Raw genomic sequence first — 20,578 nt, 5'->3', positions numbered from 1 at the left:
AGTACAGACGGCTTCTTCACATCATGTCACCTTCATCACATAACATTGAACACCAGCAGAGGTCAGTACATACCCTTCCTCATTAGAAGGTCCTCCTCCATCACTGAACATGATAGGTAGATCCATAGACCTGTCACTCTTCATGGACACACAGCTGGGTACAGGTGAGGCTGGTCTCTGCTGTCTCATCCTGTCAACAAACACAACAAAGTGTCTTACAAACATAAATCACTAAAGTAGAGCCTACAGATTAATTACAACAATATGTGTTGCTAAAGTAATTCATAAGAATTGTCAGATCCAGGCTTGAATGTTGCTGGTCAACATAAATGAGTCAGACAGGCAGGTTTCCAGACCTGTTGTTACTCTGTATCTCTCACTGTGAACCTTTACCACATGGTCTGTATGTCAGCCAGGCTGGCAGTCAGCATCTCTAACCCTATGTTTTAGTAGGGATGTGATGAGGGATATTTTAGTATCTACAGTCAGCAGCTCTAACCCTGTGTTTTAGTAGGGATGTGATGAGGGATACTTTAGTATCTACAGTCAGCAGCTCTAACCCTGTGTTTTAGTAGGGATGTGATGAGGGATACTTTAGTATCTACAGTAAGCAGCTCTAACCCTGTGTTTTAGTAGGGATGCGATGAGGGATACTTTAGTATCTACAGTCAGCAGATCTAACCCTGTGTTTTAGTAGGGATGTGATGAGGGATACTTTAGTATCTACAGTCAGCAGATCTAACCCTGTGTTTTAGTAGGGATGTGATGAGGGATACTTTAGTATCTACAGTCAGCATCTCTAACCCTGTGTTTTAGTAGGGATGTGATGAGGGATACTTTAGTATCTACAGTCAGCATCTCTAACCCTGTGTTTTAGTAGGGATGTGATGAGGGATACTTTAGTATCTACAGTCAGCAGCTCTAACCCTGTGTTTTAGTAGAGATTTTACATGATAAAGAAAAGGTCTACATTGGACTTTTACATTATAAATACTACTACTTCACTTTAAAAAATGTCTTTACCAGTGAGCAGCATGTCCCCTTTCATGGATTATTTCCAAACATTTTAACTGTTCAGTATTACCAACAAACAGGTGTTGGCAATTAATGGGTCTGGCCTGACCAACTGTATACACTTAACAATTAGACAGTAAAGACAATAAACAGTAGGGATTGAGGCTGGCAGGTTGTGCTCTGACAGGAATAAGTAATGTTGCATTGATTCATGTGGGCCCAAGTACATTTAAACACTATCACTATAATCACATATAAATTATCAGACAAATATATTATAATATAGGAATATTGAGTCCCAGTACAGACGGCTTCTTCACATCATGTCACCTTCATCACATAACATTGAACACCAGCAGAGGTCAGTACATACCCTTCCTCATTAGAAGGTCCTCCTCCATCACTGAACATGATAGGTAGATCCATAGACCTGTCACTCTTCATGGACACACAGCTGGGTACAGGTGAGGCTGGTCTCTGCTGTCTCATCCTGTCAACAAACACAACAAAGTGTCTTACAAACATAAATCACTAAAGTAGAGCCTACAGATTAATTACAACAATATGTGTTGCTAAAGTAATTCATAAGAATTGTCAGATCCAGGCTTGAATGTTGCTGGTCAACATAAATGAGTCAGACAGGCAGGTTTCCAGACCTGTTGTTACTCTGTATCTCTCACTGTGAACCTTTACCACATGGTCTGTATGTCAGCCAGGCTGGCAGTCAGCATCTCTAACCCTATGTTTTAGTAGGGATGTGATGAGGGATATTTTAGTATCTACAGTCAGCAGCTCTAACCCTGTGTTTTAGTAGGGATGTGATGAGGGATACTTTAGTATCTACAGTCAGCAGCTCTAACCCTGTGTTTTAGTAGGGATGTGATGAGGGATACTTTAGTATCTACAGTCAGCAGCTCTAACCCTGTGTTTTAGTAGGGATGCGATGAGGGATACTTTAGTATCTACAGTCAGCAGATCTAACCCTGTGTTTTAGTAGGGATGCGATGAGGGATACTTTAGTATCTACAGTCAGCAGATCTAACCCTGTGTTTTAGTAGGGATGTGATGAGGGATACTTTAGTATCTACAGTCAGCATCTCTAACCCTGTGTTTTAGTAGGGATGTGATGAGGGATACTTTAGTATCTACAGTCAGCATCTCTAACCCTGTGTTTTAGTAGGGATGTGATGAGGGATACTTTAGTATCTACAGTCAGCAGCTCTAACCCTGTGTTTTAGTAGAGATTTTACATGATAAAGAAAAGGTCTACATTGGACTTTTACATTATAAATACTACTACTTCACTTTAAAAATTGTCTTTACCAGTGAGCAGCATGTCCCCTTTCATGGATTATTTCCAAACATTTTAACTGTTCAGTATTACCAACAAACAGGTGTTGGCAATTAATGGGTCTGGCCTGACCAACTGTATACACTTAACAATTAGACAGTAAAGACAATAAACAGTAGGGATTGAGGCTGGCAGGTTGTGCTCTGACAGGAATAAGTAATGTTGCATTGATTCATGTGGGCCCAAGTACATTTAAACACTATCACTATAATCACATATAAATTATCAGACAAATATATTATAATATAGGAATATTGAGTCCCAGTACAGACGGCTTCTTCACATCATGTCACCTTCATCACATAACATTGAACACCAGCAGAGGTCAGTACATACCCTTCCTCATTAGAAGGTCCTCCTCCATCACTGAACATGATAGGTAGATCCATAGACCTGTCACTCTTCATGGACACACAGCTGGGTACAGGTGAGGCTGGTCTCTGCTGTCTCATCCTGTCAACAAACACAACAAAGTGTCTTACAAACATAAATCACTAAAGTAGAGCCTACAGATTAATTACAACAATATGTGTTGCTAAAGTAATTCATAAGAATTGTCAGATCCAGGCTTGAATGTTGCTGGTCAACATAAATGAGTCAGACAGGCAGGTTTCCAGACCTGTTGTTACTCTGTATCTCTCACTGTGAACCTTTACCACATGGTCTGTATGTCAGCCAGGCTGGCAGTCAGCATCTCTAACCCTATGTTTTAGTAGGGATGTGATGAGGGATATTTTAGTATCTACAGTCAGCAGCTCTAACCCTGTGTTTTAGTAGGGATGTGATGAGGGATACTTTAGTATCTACAGTCAGCAGCTCTAACCCTGTGTTTTAGTAGGGATGTGATGAGGGATACTTTAGTATCTACAGTAAGCAGCTCTAACCCTGTGTTTTAGTAGGGATGCGATGAGGGATACTTTAGTATCTACAGTCAGCAGATCTAACCCTGTGTTTTAGTAGGGATGTGATGAGGGATACTTTAGTATCTACAGTCAGCAGATCTAACCCTGTGTTTTAGTAGGGATGTGATGAGGGATACTTTAGTATCTACAGTCAGCATCTCTAACCCTGTGTTTTAGTAGGGATGTGATGAGGGATACTTTAGTATCTACAGTCAGCATCTCTAACCCTGTGTTTTAGTAGGGATGTGATGAGGGATACTTTAGTATCTACAGTCAGCAGCTCTAACCCTGTGTTTTAGTAGAGATTTTACATGATAAAGAAAAGGTCTACATTGGACTTTTACATTATAAATACTACTACTTCACTTTAAAAAATGTCTTTACCAGTGAGCAGCATGTCCCCTTTCATGGATTATTTCCAAACATTTTAACTGTTCAGTATTACCAACAAACAGGTGTTGGCAATTAATGGGTCTGGCCTGACCAACTGTATACACTTAACAATTAGACAGTAAAGACAATAAACAGTAGGGATTGAGGCTGGCAGGTTGTGCTCTGACAGGAATAAGTAATGTTGCATTGATTCATGTGGGCCCAAGTACATTTAAACACTATCACTATAATCACATATAAATTATCAGACAAATATATTATAATATAGGAATATTGAGTCCCAGTACAGACGGCTTCTTCACATCATGTCACCTTCATCACATAACATTGAACACCAGCAGAGGTCAGTACATACCCTTCCTCATTAGAAGGTCCTCCTCCATCACTGAACATGATAGGTAGATCCATAGACCTGTCACTCTTCATGGACACACAGCTGGGTACAGGTTAGGCTGGTCTCTGCTGTCTCATCCTGTTAACAAACACAACAAAGTGTCTTACAAACATAAATCACTAAAGTAGAGCCTACAGATTAATTACAACAATATGTGTTGCTAAAGTAATTCATAAGAATTGTCAGATCCAGGCTTGAATGTTGCTGGTCAACATAAATGAGTCAGAAAGGCAGGTTTCCAGACCTGTTGTTACTCTGTATCTCTCACTGTGAACCTTTACCACATGGTCTGTATGTCAGTCAGGCTGGCAGTCAGCATCTCAATATTCCTATATTATTTAGTAGGGATGTGATGAGAGATACTTTAGTATCTACAGTCAGCATCTCTAACCCTGTGTTTTAGTAGGGATGTGATGAGGGATACTTTAGTATCTACAGTCAGCATCTCTAACCCTGTGTTTTAGTAGGGATGTGATGAGGGATACTTTAGTATCTACTGTCAGCATCTCTAACCCTGTGTTTTAGTAGGGATGTGATGAGGGATACTTTAGTATCTACAGTCAGCATCTCTAACCCTGTGTTTTAGTAGGGATGTGATGAGGGATACTTTAGTATCTACAGTCAGCAGCTCTAACCCTGTGTTTTAGTAGGGATGTGATGAGGGATACTTTAGTATCTACAGTCAGCAGCTCTAACCCTGTGTTTTAGTAGGGATGTGATGAGGGATACTTTAGTATCTACAGTCAGCATCTCTAACCCTGTGTTTTAGTAGGGATGTGGCATGATGGAGAAAAGGGCTCATTTAGGCTTTTAGATTATGAATACTATTTCGTATTCGATTCATTTGGTTGGAACAACAATATTTTTAAGACCGATCAAGCTCAGAAAAACTCCATGTCACTGTCAGAAATATTAATCTATCAAGCATTGCACAGTCAGTTGGTGAACAAGTTTAAGAAAGCTTTATTGCTTGCGGCCGGCCAACAAGGAGACAAAAACATCACACGCCATTGTGCTACAAAGTTTGTCTGCTAGCATGTTGCGCTAGCTAGCTATTTAAACAGAACCGCTCTTTACAGTCATTGGTTAAAACAAAGGCATGCAAATGTCCCATGGCTTTTCTTCATCAGCTCCCTTGCATAGACCTGGCGCGCGTGTGTGTGTGTGCGTGTTTGAGTGTGTGCGTGTGTGCGCTTTTTGACCCCTATAAGCTTGACCATATGATTCACCCAACACAGATAAGGCCAGACATCTTTTATGGCCTCTCCAGTAAGAGAGAGTGGTCAGCCCAGGTCACCTTGTTTACATATGCCTCGTGTTACCCAAAGTTCAGATTTGGGGGTAGGCCTCTCTCTACACACAAGGAATGCTGAACACAGAATCATTCTTATACAGGATAAATGTGTTACATCTTCAATTTTTCCAACAGTCACCTTCATCACATAACATTGAACACCAGCAGAGGTCAGTACCTACCCTTCCTAATTAGAAGGTCCTCCTCCAGCTTTGAAATTGATAGGTTCAAGCATAGACCTGTCACTCTTCATGGACACACAGCTGGGTACAGGTGAGGCTGGTCTCTCCTGGATTGGGCTTCAACACAACAGAGACAGACCTTCAGTCTCTCATTTATTCTGACTAATGATGATGTCATAATATCACTGCTGAGCTCTGAGATGGAGAACAGTCATGAACAGGTATGGATTCTCATCTTACCTCTTAGCTTTGGTGTCCATGTCATGTTCCCCAGAGAGACTCATTTTAGAGGCAGTGCCCCCTTCCTCTCTCTCCCCAGAGATACTCATTTTAGAGGCAGTGCCCCCTTCCTCTCTCTCCCCAGAGAGACTCATTTTAGAGGCAGGGCCCCCTCCTCCCTCTCAAAGTCAGAATTTCTCTCCTCAGGGTCAGATTAGGATTTTGAAGCCAGACCTGTAGACCTGTAAACAAACAACAGTTAGAATCCAACCCTATCAGACTGTTACCTCAAGAGAGGAAGGAAAACTAACTTTATACCCTCATTAAGAACACACCACTATGATGTAAACAACTCAGTTAAAATGTATTCAGTACCTCAGTCATTTACCTCATACTGACATAAGACAACAGAAGACAACAGAGAAGACAACAAGCTCCACTCCATCATACTGCTCCATCAGCTGTACTGAGCACTACCTCACTTCCTCTTACAACAAGCTCCACTCCATCATACTGCACCATCAGCTGTACTGAGCACTACCTCACTTCCTCTTACAACAAGCTCCACTCCATCATACTGCACCATCAGCTGTACTGAGCACTACCTCACTTCCTCTTACAACAAGCTCCACTCCATCATACTGCACCATCAGCTGTACTGAGCACTACCTCACTTCCTCTTACAACAAGCTCCACTCCATCATACTGCACCATCAGCTGTACTGAGCACTACCTCACTTCCTCTTACAACAAGCTCCACTCCATCATACTGCACCATCAGCTGTACTGAGCACTACCTCACTTCCTCTTACAACAAGCTCCACTCCATCATACTGCACCATCAGCTGTACTGAGCACTACCTCACTTCCTCTTACAACAAGCTCCACTCCATCATACTGCTCCATCAGCTGTACTGAGCACTACCTCACTTCCTCTTACAACAAGCTCCACTCCATCATACTGCTCCATCAGCTGTACTGAGCACTACCTCACTTCCTCTTACAACAAGCTCCACTCCATCATACTGCACCATCAGCTGTACTGAGCACTACCTCACTTCCTCTTACAACAAGCTTCACTCCATCATACTGCACCATCAGCTGTACTGAGCACTAACTCACTAACTCTTAGAAAGCCTTGATGGATCAGTAACGAATGACGTGTCTGTGTGGATGTATGAATATCTATGTTTATAGAGTTTACAGGATTTACAGAACAATGTCATTGTAATTACAGTATTTAGAATTATAAATGACCAACAACAGCATGGCTCGTTAATCATTTTACAGATCTAACTAATCCTCTTCCAGTTCCTTGATAGAATCAGAGCAAATAAACATTGAAACTGGTGATAATAATCCAAAGGGAATTGGGCATCATCTTTGATCATCATTGATTGTAAAAGCAATGCCTTATTGATAAACTACACCTGCAGCCTACATCACCTGCCGTGCCAGAACCCTCCTCTCTCTGCCCTGTCTCTGATCACCTGCCCTGCCAGAACCCTCCTCTCTCTGCCCTGTCTCTGATCACCTGCCCTGCCAGAATCCTCCTCTCTCTGCCCTGTCTCTGATCACCTGCCCTGCCAGAACCCTCCTCTCTCTGCCCTGTCTCTGATCACCTGCCCTGCCAGAACCCTCCTCTCTCTGCCCTGTCTCTGATCACCTGCCCTGCCAGAACCCTCCTCTCTCTGTCCTGTCTCTGATCCCCTGCCCTGCCAGAACCCTCCTCTCTCTGGCCTGTCTCTGATCACCTGCCCTGCCAGAACCCTCCTCTCTATGCCCTGTCTCTGATCACCTGCCCTGCCAGAACCCTCCTCTCTCTGCCCTGTCTCTGATCACCTGGCCTGCCAGAACCCTCCTCTCTCTGCCCTGTCTCTGATCACCTGCCCTGCCAGAACCCTCCTCTCTATGCCCTGTCTCTGATCACCTGCCCTGACAGAACCCTCCTCTCTCTGCCCTGTCTCTGATCACCTGCCCTGCCAGAACCATCCTCTCTCTGCCCTGTCTCTGATCAGGGTATTTCTCATGCTCAGGATACTCTTGCACAGGGCAAATGAAACATTCATCAATGCACAGAGGAAAACAGTGGAACAGGTTCACACTAGATGGTGTATTGAATGAAGGTTTATGTCATCATAGGTTGTCATAGGCTAGCCATCTCTTTGACCCACAATCAAAAGCTGTTAACACTAGCTAACCCCAGTCTATAGAGGACCAAAGCACTCTAAATAGGATATATACATTTGATATGTTCATTTAAACCCTTGATTACACATGTGCAGTGTTGTTGTCAAAGGTCCTAGCCTGTCTCCTTCCCTGGCCACTGTTAACTGATAACACAGCACATCCTCTTCCTGTGAATCAACACAGGTGGGAGGTCCTTAAGCACTGACTGTTTAGACAGTGCTGCTAACACATGTTAGCCTATGATCACAGTTACAGACACACTAGACACCTCTTAGTGCTCCACGGCCCACCGTCATTATGCTGCTTGCTAAAGCTGCTCATGCCTGCATGGCCAGAAGTTAGTTTTTTGTAAGATGTGACTTGGAAATGAGATGAAGTAACTCTGGAACATGGGAACATGGGAGTCAGGTGGTTGAGCGGTTAGGGAATCGGGCTAGTAATCTGAAGGTTGCCAGTTCGATTCCCGGCCATGTCAAATGATGTTGTGTCCTTGGGCAAGGCACTTCACCCTACTTGCCTCGGGGGGAATGTCCATGTACTTTCTGTAAGTCGCTCTGGATAAGAGCGTCTGCTAAATGACTAAATGTAAATGTAACATCTTATTTTTTACTGTTGCTTGATTTTCTACAGGTACACTCGCTCTTATAGCGATTCATGTTGTTTAATTGTAACTTGTTTAACTACATGCTCTTGTGGTTCTTCCCTTTGGCACTTACTTTGGTTGTTCACAATATGTGCTTCATGTTTTGGCTACTCGCAGTGGGTTTTTTTTACCCATAATGTTTTTTGGGGCTATCTTGTTGTTATCAGTGACCTATGCACTTTGTAAAGCTCTCTCTTGGAAGTCGCTTTAGATAAAAGCGTCTGCTAAATGAATACATGTAAAAATGTAAAACATTTAAACTGGGGGAGACAGTTGACTTTGGTGATTTGAGCATTCCAAAAATATTTCACACAATAGACACTATGCAGCACATTTAAAACAGACAAGAGAAGGAGGAGGAGAACATGGTTAAAACTAACTCCCAGCTAGTCAAGAAAAAACTAGACACTATGTGTGCAGTCAGAACAGCCATGTTTTATGTACAACAGCCAGCTAGGTACCAGGCTCCCAGTATGGCACCACCAGCACCCCAGCCTAGTAGGGTCCATGTGCTCTACCACCAGCACCCCAGCCTAGTAGGGTCCATGTGCTCTACCACCAGCACCCCAGCCTAGTAGGGTCCATGTGCTCTACCACCAGCACCCCAGCCTAGTAGGGTCCATGTGCTCTACCACCAGCACACTATCAGGGACAGGCCCCATACCCACAAGGAGGAAGGACAGGCCCATGGAGGGCCAGAGGGAGAGAGAGGGGAGGTTTTCAGGGTGATATATTGGGGTTTGGTTGCTGACAGTATGGGTCTTAGTTTTGTGTCCAGCTGAGGGGCAACTAAGAACTGAAGCAGCCCTTATATGTTCCTCCCAGTCAAAAAGACAATCCTGTGTGGAAACACTGGGATCACTGTGGACTTTCCTGGAATCCACAAAACTGGTTGTTGGGCTGTTGCAGACACATGAGACAGGATTATAACCAGGATTAAATGCCTGGAATGCTGCACCTAAAAGACTTTCACTGTACCATGAAGTATGACCCTGACTCCACAGATTTTGAGTGGGGCATTGAATGGGATGAGTACTTTGATGGATGACACCCTGGGTAAACACTCCCTTTGAACAACAAGACTTGGGGGCCCATGGTCAGACAGATGTCTGCACCATCTCATCTAGCTCCCTTTAACCAACAGTGGAAACTAGCACAACCGAGAGACTTTTTGAGAGGAATGTTGAAATAACAGCAGAAAGCCATGTTGTAACCACTGAACCCAGACAAGCTCCAGACCTCTGTGTGTTCCCTGGTGACCCCTGAACTTGACCAAACCCTCTCTGGGGTTCTGATACCTTGTGGCAGACAGGAAATGTTGTTGGTCTGATTAAATCAGCAGGACATATACAGATTATCAGTGTTGTGCATGAACGAGTTCAAAAGAACGCGTTCATATTATTTGAGGTCTAGCTAAAATGTTTTCCTTCTCCTGAGTAGAGACGCTGTCTAAATCGAATGCTTGCACCATGTCGTTGCTCAGTGCCCGTAACATTTTCCGCTATGTAGCCTAACCCAAACCAACTAACTCAACTTCGCTCTACGTTACCCATGATTCATCGCACACACGTTGACCAAACAACGTATTCCAAGACAACAGCTCTCGGTCTCATATAAATGAAAGTAGAGACGCAGACTCAGCGACTACATCTGATGCACCTTATTATTTTTTGCAGGATTTTTACACATGGTAAACACACACCTTAAAACTATGAACTGAACTATGAACTAGTTCAGAATTTAAATGGTGAACTATGAACGTGAACTATTCATGTTTACTTGTATGAACTGAACTTTGAACGAGTTCATGAGAGGTATGAACGTGCACAACACTGCAGATTATCTTATGAGAAGGCAAGACAGGACCTAGGAAGAACCAGTACTCCATGTCCCCACAGGGAAAGTTAAGTAATAAGGAAACTATTGACGGGTTACTGAAGGCTGGTGTCCTGGTACACTGTAGCATATGTAACACCCATTATGCAGAGAGATGGAGAGAGTAATGCACAGAGACAGAGGGAGAGAGAGAGGCAGGTGTGTGTGTAGTGTGTATTAAGCAGAGAGATGGAGAGACAAAGGGAGATAGAGAGGCAGGTGTGTGTGTGTAGTGTGTATTATGCAGAGAGATTGATACGCAGATTTTCTATACATGTGTGAGGTTGTCTCTTGCTGTGGTCAAGAGGTCACGGAGCAAGCCTTGGACAAGACACATATAGATCAAGGAATGTGCTCTGGTCAACTTAGGTTAAGTGCAAGATGCAGAGAATAGTACAAGCAATGATTGATGACTGCATCACCTGTGTGTAGTTTCTTCTGTGCATCAAGTTGTGGAATGTGTACCGTTTAAGGAGATGTTGTGGTGGTAACTATATTTGTACAGTCCAGCCATCTATAAAGGACTTATGAGAGACATGTTTTGTCACTCATGCTAGCCACTCTGTTGTGGATTGGTGGCATGATCCGACGTTGAGCTAATAAAACCGAGTCAACCCTTTTTATAATTGTCGTGACTCTTTCCGGCCTGCCTGCTGAGAGATCTCATCCTTACAGAGATGGAGAGACAAAGGGAGATAGAGAGGCAGGTGTGTGTGGTGTGTATTATGCAGAGAGATGGAGAGACAAAGGGAGAGAGAGAGGCAGGTGTGTGTGTGTAGTGTGTATTATGCAGAGATATGGAGAGACAAAGGGAGATAGAGAGGCAGGTGTGTGTGTAGTGTGTATTATGCAGAGAGATGGAGAGACAAAGGGAGAGAGAGAGGCAGGTGTGTGTGTGTAGTGTGTATTATGCAGAGAGATGGAGAGACAAAGGGAGAGAGAGAGGCAGGTGTGTGTGTAGTGTGTATTATGCAGAGAGATGGAGAGACAAAGGGAGAGAGAGAGGCAGGTGTGTGTGTAGTGTGTATTATGCAGAGAGATGGAGAGACAAAGGGAGAGAGAGAGGCAGGTGTGTGTGTAGTGTGTATTATGCAGAGAGATGGAGAGACAAAGGGAGATAGAGAGGCAGGTGTGTGTGTAGTGTGTATTATAGTATCGTCACCCAGTATCGTCCGAATTTCCACCACAATGCCAGGTGACACAGGACATCCCACACCCTCATCCATGATACTGAGAGCATTGTGGAGCCAGTGAGAGAGGCTTTGTGGAGACAAAGTATCCCAACTCTTGATCCACCACAGCAGATCAGTAACTGAGGGGAAGATCTGATAGATGCACAGCATGTCAAGTAGTGTAGGGGGTTAATATTGGCCAAACAACCAAAACAAAATCCCCTGTTGGACAGAAGATGGGGAACTGAACAGTGTTTAAACATTGACCAAAAAATGCCAATACCAATATAATTGGGTGTGCTTTGACTTCGGCAAGGGCACAACCTTTGTTCTCTCACATATATATTATTATTTTATTTTTTTATTTTTTTTGCCCCCCTACAACTCAGTCAATATTTGGCCTACATAGACAACCTAGGTGTCAAAAGTTTCGTCTTGGTAGCGATTGAGTTGCTCCTATTGGGATTTACGCTCCGTTGCATGGTTTAGGCTCAAGTTAAGTTTTTGTGGCGAAAAGTGAAGCTAACGGTGGCTAATTTGCTAGCCACAGTCACTGACGTTACTAACGTCACTAACGTCACGAAAACACGCGTGACTACCTGTAGCAGAACATTCGTTTCGCATCTGTTAACTTGGGGGATAGCTAGGCTAACTATAGCTTTACTGCTAGGCAGCTGCAGAAACGCCACAAGCAAAGAGGCCAGGGTGATAACTATTTACTTATTTTACTTTGTGATGTGAAACACAATTGTAAAATGTAATGTACAATATTAGCTGATATTATTAAGGAAGTAGGCCCACACCTACTTTCGGAAACGGTAGTCTACTATTTCACTGAGGCATTAGCATGACATTAGCCTCTGTTACCCGGGCAACACATACTACAGTGGTCTATGATGCATCTGTTTTCAATCATTAAAATAAACATTCCTCACAAATACATTTTCGTTGGAGGATTTATTATGACATTACATTACAAGTAAATGATTTGTGGGTGAAATTATCATTACCTGTGGTTTCAAACCAGTGTTGCTCACTGCAACGCTGTAGCCTACGCGAGACACTACAAAAACATCGACACAGCTGTAGGAAGTCAAACGGCGACAGAACATGTTCGGCACTCCCCTTACTTAAACCAAAAGTCTTTCAATAGGTGAAACTATCTGACTACTAACCTGAACTTCATTGCCACAGCCTAAACTTTGTCAATCTGTTCATGAAAATAATTTATTTCAGCCTAAACCGTACAACGGAACGTTAAATCGAATTCAACCAACGCAATCGCTACCAAGACGAACACAGCAGTAGTCTAGTACTGTACCGTAGTAGAATTTACAGGGGCAGCTTCTCCACACAGGGCTATATCGCATTTTGCGTTGTTACTGACAATGATCGCTACCAGTGAGCTTTTTATGAAGGAGCGATTTTCCACTAAATAAATGTCAAGTTTATTTACGTTTTTGGGGGCATATTTTCAGTTAGCAGATGGTACTGTTTGAATCGCGAGTCTATCTTCTGCCGGTAACGTCGTAGAATAATCTTCAAAGGGGGTTCTTTATTAATGAAAGAATGCAATATGAGTAGGCTAAATGCTAAAATATCACGAGAAGGGAAAACTTAAAAGGACGTTTAAGTCATAGAGATTAGGTCCATTTTTACACCGGTCTGCCAAATGTATTCGTTTTGATTCAGCTATGAGGCTGCCTCTTGCAGGGGAAATGAGAAGACATCATATTTCATTCTACACTTCACTCGTATTTTGAGTTGTAAATAAGCAGCAAACAAAAGATGCTTTTAAATCTATGTAATCTTTATAAATAATAAGTAGGCCCTATGCACGAGAAGGGAAAACTTAAAAGGACGTTTAAGTCATAGAGATTAGGTCCATTTTTACACCGGTCTGCCAAATGTATTCGTTTTGATTCAGCTATGAGGCTGCCTCTTGCAGGGGAAATGAGAAGACATCATATTTCATTCTACACTTCACTCGTATTTTGAGTTGTAAATAAGCAGCAAAAAAAAGATGCTTTTAAATCTATGTAATCTTTATAAATAATAAGTAGGCCCTATGCATTTTTATATAAAATATACAGACCCCTGTGCAACCGACGCAAGCAAGCACACCCTACAATTTCCCCAGAAATTGTACCCTCTCTAGTTGGGTGTGCTTTGCCTTCGGCAAGGGCACAACCTTTGTTCTCTCACATATATATTATTATTATTCTTTTTATTCTTTTTGCCCCCCTAAAACTCAGTCAATATTTGGCCTACATAGACAACCTAGGTGTCAAAAGTTTCGTCTTGGTAGCGATTGAGTAGCTTCTATTGGGATTTACGTTCCGTTGTATGGTTTAAGTGGAAATTAAGTTTAAGACCAATTACTTTTGGTCCCTTAAAAAGGGGGGGGGCACATATAAAATGTATTGTAATTCCTACACCGTTCACCTGATTTGGATGTAAATACCCTGAAATTAAAGCTGAAAGTCTGCACTTAAAGCACATCTTGATTGTTTCATTTCAAATCCATTGTGGTGGTATACAGAGCCAAAATGATGAAAATTGTGTCAATGTCCAAATATTTATGGACCTGTATATGGAACATTTCATGTTTGTGTGAGTTACCTGCAGCTTCCAGCTCCTTCCTAACAGCTGAAAGAGAGCCCTTCTAAAAGGTGTTTGTGGGGGGGACAGAGGGTGTCTGGGACTGGGGCACTGAAAGAGAGCCCTTCTAAAAGGTGTTTGTGGGGGGGACAGAGGGTGTCTGGGACTGGGGCACTGAAAGAGAGCCCTTCTAAAAGGTGTTTGTGGGGGGGACAGAGGGTGTCTGGGACTGGGGCACTGAAAGAGAGCCCTTCTAAAAGGTGTTTGTGGGGGGGACAGAGGGTGTCTGGGACTGGGGCACTGAAAGAGAGCCCTTCTAAAAGGTGTTTGTGGGGGGGACAGAGGGTGTCTGGGACTGGAGCACTGAAAGAGAGCCCTTCTAAAAGGTGTTTGTGGGGGGGACAGAGGGTGTCTGGGACTGGAGCACTGAAAGAGAGCCCTTCTAAAAGGTGTTTGTGGGGGGGACAGAGGGTGTCTGGGACTGGGGCACTGACAGAGAGCCCTTCTAAAAGGTGTTTGTGGGGAGGACAGAGGGTGTCTGGGACTGGAGCACTGAAAGAGAGCCCTTCTAAAAGGTGTTTGTGGGGGGGACAGAGGGTGTCTGGGACTGGGGCACTGAAAGAGAGCCCTTCTAAAAGGTGTTTGTGGGGGGGACAGAGGGTGTCTGGGACTGGGGCACTGAAAGTCTACAGTACAGTAGACTACTGCTGTGTTCGTCTTGGTAGCGATTGCGTTGGTTGAATTGGATTTAACGTTCCGTTCTACGGTTTAGGATGAAATTAATTATTTTCATGAACAGATTGACAAAGTTTAGGCTGTGGCAATGAAGTTAAGGTTAGCAGTTAGATAGACTTTTGATTTAAGTAAGGGGAGTGCCGAACATGTTCTGTCGCTGTTTGACTTCCTACAGCTGTGTAGATGTTTTTGTAGTGTCTCGCGTAGGCTACAGCGTTGCAGTGAGCAACACTGGTTTGAAACCACAGGTAATGATAATTTCACCCACAAATCGTTTACTTGTAATGTAATGTCATAATAAATCCTACAACAAAAATGTATTTGTGAGGAATGTTTATTTTAACGATTGAAAACAGATGCATCATAGACCACTGTAGTATGTGTTGCCCGGGCAACAGAGGCTAATGTCATGCTAATGCTTCAGTGAAATAGTAGACTACCGTTTCCGAAAGTAGATGTGGGCCTACTTCCTTAATAATATCAGCTAATATTGTACATTACATAATTGTGTTTCACATCACAAAGTAAAATGAGTAAATAGTTATCACCCTGGCCTCTTTGCTTGTGGCGTTTCTGCAGCTGCCTTGCAGTAAAGCTATAGTTAGCCTAGCTATCCCCCAAGTTAACAGATGCGAAACGAATGTTCTGCTACAGGTAGTCACGCGTGTTTTCGTGACGTTAGTGACATAGTGACGTTAGTAACGTCAGTGACTGTGGCTAGCAAATTAGCCACCGTTAGCTTCACTTTTCACCACAAAAACGCAATTTCTACTTAAACCATGCAACGGAACGTAAATAAAAATACAACCAACGCAATCGCTAACAAGACGAACCTTTTGACACCGCCGTTGTGTATGTAGTCCAAATATTGACTGATCCTTAGGGGGGCGAAAATAAATAATAGAACTAGAAAGGCTGTTCCTGCGAAACAGCAGTGAGAATGCTGAAAACCTGAATGGGGATAGATGACCATGCTAAAAAAGCTGAAAAGTGAAAATTTAGTAGAAAGTTATAAGCTGAAGCTTCAAAGCAACCGAAAGGTATTTTTGAAAGGGGCTGGAGCAGCATTCCAACAATGATTTGAAAGGATTTACCATTACTTTTAAAGGGAGAATAATTTGCACAAAAACCTTTATATTTTAAAAAGTATAAAAGTGAGAAATGAGAAAATACCCGCAAGCTGAAATGAATTTCAAAAATGTGTGAGTGACACAAAAGAGGCAGTGTGGAAGCTGAACTGCATCATCTAACAAAGCTATGAGCTAAAATAGCCTACAATGCGGGAGAAGCTGAAAGCTGAACTGTTAAACAGAAGAAGTAGGCTAGCTAGTCGTAACAAGAATATTATTGTTTTAACAGCTGAAATTATAGTTGGGATAGTAATAGAAGTAGCAGATGTAGCCTACCATTGAGTGCGTTTACTCGGCTTTCTTAGTAGGATTCAATGTGTTGATGGAATGAAACATACAGCAGTAGGGCCGATACAGGAAGACACGGCGACACTTTGTTGCAGAAGGATGATGGTGCAAGTTTTGTCCGTGGAGCATACAACAATTAATAAAAAGAATCATGTAGATGCGCTTATTGAGTAATCGCATAACTAACTAGAGAGGGTACAATTTCTGGGGAAATTGTAGGGTGTGCTTGCTTGCGTCGGTTGCACAGGGGTCCGTTTTTGAATGACATTTTTACAACTGATTTCTGTATATTTTATATGAAAATGCATACTTATTATTTATAAAGATTACATAGATTTAAAAGCTCTTTTTTTTTCTGCTCATTTACAACTGAAAATACGAGTGAAGTGTAGAATGAAATAGATGTCTTCTCATTTCCCCTGCAAGAGGCAGCCTCGTCGTTGAATCAAAACGAATAAATTTGGCAGACCGGTGTAAAAATGGACCTAATCTCTATGACTTAAACGTCATTTTAAGTTTTTCCCTTCTCGTGATATTTTCAGGCATTTAGCCTACTCATTGCATTCATTCATTAATAAAGAACCCCCTTTGAAGATTATTCTTTGACGTTACCCGGCAGTAGAAGATGGAATCGCGATTCAGACAGTCCCATCTGCTAACTGAAAATATGCCCCCCAAAACGTAAATAAGCTTGACATTTATTTAGTGGAAAATCGCTCATTCATAAAAAGCTCACTGGTAGCGATCATTGTCAGTAACAACGCAAAATGCGATATAGCCCTGTGTGGAGAAGCTGCCCCGGTAAATTGTACTACTACGGTACAGTACTAGTAGACTACTGCTGTGTTTGTCTTGGTAGCGATTGCGTTGGTTGAATTGGATTTAACGTTCCGTTGTACGGTTTAGGCTGAAATAAATTATTTTCATGAACAGATTGACAACTTTTAGGCTGTTGCAATGAAGTTCAGGTTAGTAGTTAGACTTTTGATTTAAGTAAGGGGAGTGCCGAACATGTTCTGTCGCCGTTTGACTTCCTACAGCTGTGTAGATGTTTTTGTAGTGTCTCGCGTAGGCTACAGCGTTGCAGTGAGCAACACTGGTTTGAAACCTCAGGTAATGATCAGTTCACTTGTAATGAAACTTGTAATGAAATGTCATAAATCCTACACCAAAAATGTATTTGTGAGGAATGTTTATTTTAAAGATTGAAAACAGATGCATGATAGACCACTGTAGTATGTGTTGCCCGGGCAACAGAGGCTAATGTCATGATGCTAATGCTTCAGTGAAATAGTAGACTACCGTTTCCAAAAGTAGATGTGGGCCTACTTCCTTAATAATATCAGCTAATATTGTACATTACATTTCATAATTGTGTTTCACATCACAAAGTAAAACTAGAGAGGGTAACATTTCTGGGAAAATTGTAGGGTGTGCTTGCTTGCGTCGGTTGCACAGGGGTCCGTTTTTGAATGACATTTTTTTTTTGCTGCTCATTTACAACTGAAAATACGAGTGAAGTGTAGAATGAAATAGATGTCTTCTCATTTCCCCTGCAAGAGGCAGCCTCATCGTTGAATCAAAACAAATACATTTGGCAGACCGGTGTAAAAATGGACCTAATCTCTATGACTTAAACGTCATTTTAAGTTTTTCCCTTCTCATGATATTTTCAGGCATTTAGCCTACTCATTGCATTCATTCATTAATAAAGAACCCCCTTTGAAGATTATTCTACGACGTTACCGGCAGTAGAAGATGGAATCGCGATTCAAACAGTACCATCTGCTAACTGAAAATATGCCCCCAAAAACGTAAATAAGCTTGACATTTATTTAGTGGAAAATCGCTCATTCATAAAAAGCTTACTGGTAGCGATCATTGTCAGTAACAACGCAAAATGCGATATAGCCCTGTGTGGAGAAGCTGCCCCGGTAAATTGTACTACTACGGTACACTACTAGACTACTGCTGTGTTCGTCTTGGTAGCGATTGCGTTGGTTGAATTGGATTTAACGTTCCGTTGTACGGTTTAAGCTGAAATTAATTATTTTCATGAACAGATTGACAACGTTTAGGCTGTGGCAATGAAGTTCAGGTTAGTAGTTAGATAGACTTTTGATTTAAGTAAGGGGAGTGCCGAACATGTTCTGTCGCCGTTTGATTTCCTAAACAGCTGTGTAGTGTAGATGTTTTTGTAGTGCGTCTCACGTAAGCTACAGCGTTGCAGTTAGCTACACTGGTTTGAAACCACAGGTAATGGTAATTTCACCAACAAATTGTTTACTAATGTCAGAATAAACCCTACAACGAAAATGTATATGTGAGGAATGTTTATTTTAAGATTGAAAACAGATAACGCTACATCATAGACCACTGTAGTATGTGTTGCCCGGGCAACAGAGGCTAATGTCATGATGCTAATACTTCAGTGACATAGTAGACTACTGTTTCCTAAAGTAGATGTACTTCCTTAATAAAATCAGCTTATATTGTACATTACACGTCACAATTGTGTGTCATATCACAAAGTAAAATTAGTAAATAGTTATCACCCTGGCCTCTTTGCTTGTGGCGTTTCTGCAGCTGCCTTGCAGTAAAGCAGTTAGCTTAGCTATCTCCCAGAAGTTAACGAGCTGCTAAACTAATGTTCTGCTAGAGGTAGTCACGCGAGTTTTCGTGACGTTAGTGACGTAGGTAGCGTCATTGACTCTGGCTAGCAAGTTAGCCACCGTTAGCTTCACTTTTCGCCACAAAAACTTAATTTCCACTTAAACCATGCAACGGAACGTAAATCCCAATATAAGCAACTCAATCGCTACCAAGACGAAACTTTTGACACCTAGGTTGTCTATGTAGGCCAAATATTGACTGAGTTTTAGGGGGGCAAAAAGAATAATAAAAATAATATATATGTGAGAGAACAAAGGTTGTGCCCTTGCCGAAGGCGAAGCACACCCAATAATAATATATATGTGAGAGAACAAAGGTTGTGCTCTCGCCGAAGGCTTGAGCACACCCAATGAGTAAATAGTTATCACCCTGGGCTCTTTGCTTGTGGCGTTCCTGCAGCTGCCTTGCAGTAAAGCTATAGTTCGCCTAGCTATCCCCCAAGTTAACAGATGTGAAACGAATGTTCTGCTACAGGTAGTCACGCGTGTTTTCGTGACGTTAGTGACGTTAGTAACGTCAGTGACTGTGGCTAGAAAATTAGCCACCGTTAGCTTCACTTTTCACCACAAAAACGCAATTTCTACTTAAACCATGCAACTGAACGTAAATAAAAATACAACCAACGCAATCGCTACCAAGACGAACCTTTTGACACCGCCGTTGTGTATGTAGTCCAAATATTGACTGATCCTTAGGGGGGCGAAAATAAACAATAAATAAATATATATATATGTGAGAGAACAAAGGTTGTGCTCTCGCCGAAGGCTTGAGCACACCCAATTACACATGTAAATGGAGTAATCGTATGGCATAAACCGACAATTGCTAGTAATCGGGTTTCTCATGGTCAAGTAAACGTACCAATCACCTGTGTGAGAGACTGAGTGGTGCGTGTCTGTCGTTACGGTGATGGTGCAGCTATGATTGCTAACGCGCTGAGGGCAGAGAATAAGAGAAATGTAGCTAGAATCCACACCTCAAACAAGATAACCTAGACGCAAAACTGTACGTCCAATCCAAAATATAAGGATATTTTCCGAGACCCAAGACTCTGCCGAAACCATATATATTCTTTATATGTCTGTGCAGTCAGAAATACGACTCTACCTGCAGTTTCAAAAACGTGTTCCTTTTGCTTTCCTGGTGCTTGTTTGTTTGGTTGCCACGGTGATGGCGCAGCTGTGATAGCTAACGAGCTAGGCAGAGAGAAAAACGAACATTTACCTAGCATCCACACCTCAAACAAGTTGACCTAGACGAAAAACTACACGTCCAATCAATAAAATGAGCATATTTTCCGAGACCCAAGACTCTGCCGAAACTAGAGATGTCCTTTATATATCTGTGCGTCAGAAATATGTCTCTACCGGCAGTTTCGAAATCGTCTTCCTTCCTGCTTTCTCTGACGGATTTTACCCACCTCTCCATTGAAGTTAGTGAGAGAATTTGAAAGGCTGCTCTCGCTTCAAGGCTCATAGCTGAAAATCTGTAAATGTGAGCTCTTTAGTAGTTACATTGGCTG

At 42.3% G+C, this 20,578-nt stretch overlaps 2 protein-coding genes across 10 annotated transcripts in view; one reads left to right on the top strand and one right to left on the bottom strand.

The window, feature by feature from the left end:
* Positions 1–6,439, bottom strand: part of LOC134038951 (NACHT, LRR and PYD domains-containing protein 3-like) — a 201,505-nt gene extending 195,066 nt beyond the window's left edge. For 2 of the 9 annotated variants that reach the window (XM_062484638.1, XM_062484650.1), the window contains exons 1-6: positions 5,771–6,435; positions 5,531–5,647; positions 4,016–4,132; positions 2,702–2,818; positions 1,388–1,504; positions 74–190 (exon numbers count right to left, since the gene is read on the bottom strand). In XM_062484638.1, the coding sequence (XP_062340622.1) occupies positions 74–190; positions 1,388–1,504; positions 2,702–2,818; positions 4,016–4,086 (422 nt within the window). In that variant the 5' untranslated portion in view covers positions 4,087–4,132; positions 5,531–5,647; positions 5,771–6,435. Of the gene's footprint in view, positions 1–73; positions 191–1,387; positions 1,505–2,701; positions 2,819–4,015; positions 4,133–5,530; positions 5,648–5,770 lie in introns of all 9 variants that reach the window. The other 7 variants (XM_062484641.1, XM_062484642.1, XM_062484639.1 and 4 more) reach the window with 6 other exon arrangements.
* Positions 1–20,578, top strand: part of LOC134038948 (NACHT, LRR and PYD domains-containing protein 12-like) — a 223,027-nt gene that overhangs the window by 66,671 nt on the left and 135,778 nt on the right.

This window comes from Osmerus eperlanus, chromosome 18 (assembly GCF_963692335.1).
Source record: "Osmerus eperlanus chromosome 18, fOsmEpe2.1, whole genome shotgun sequence".
In the NCBI taxonomy this organism is placed as follows: domain Eukaryota; kingdom Metazoa; phylum Chordata; class Actinopteri; order Osmeriformes; family Osmeridae; genus Osmerus; species Osmerus eperlanus.
Note: the sequence above shows the minus strand (reverse complement) of the source record. Positions and strands in the feature narration are given on the sequence as shown.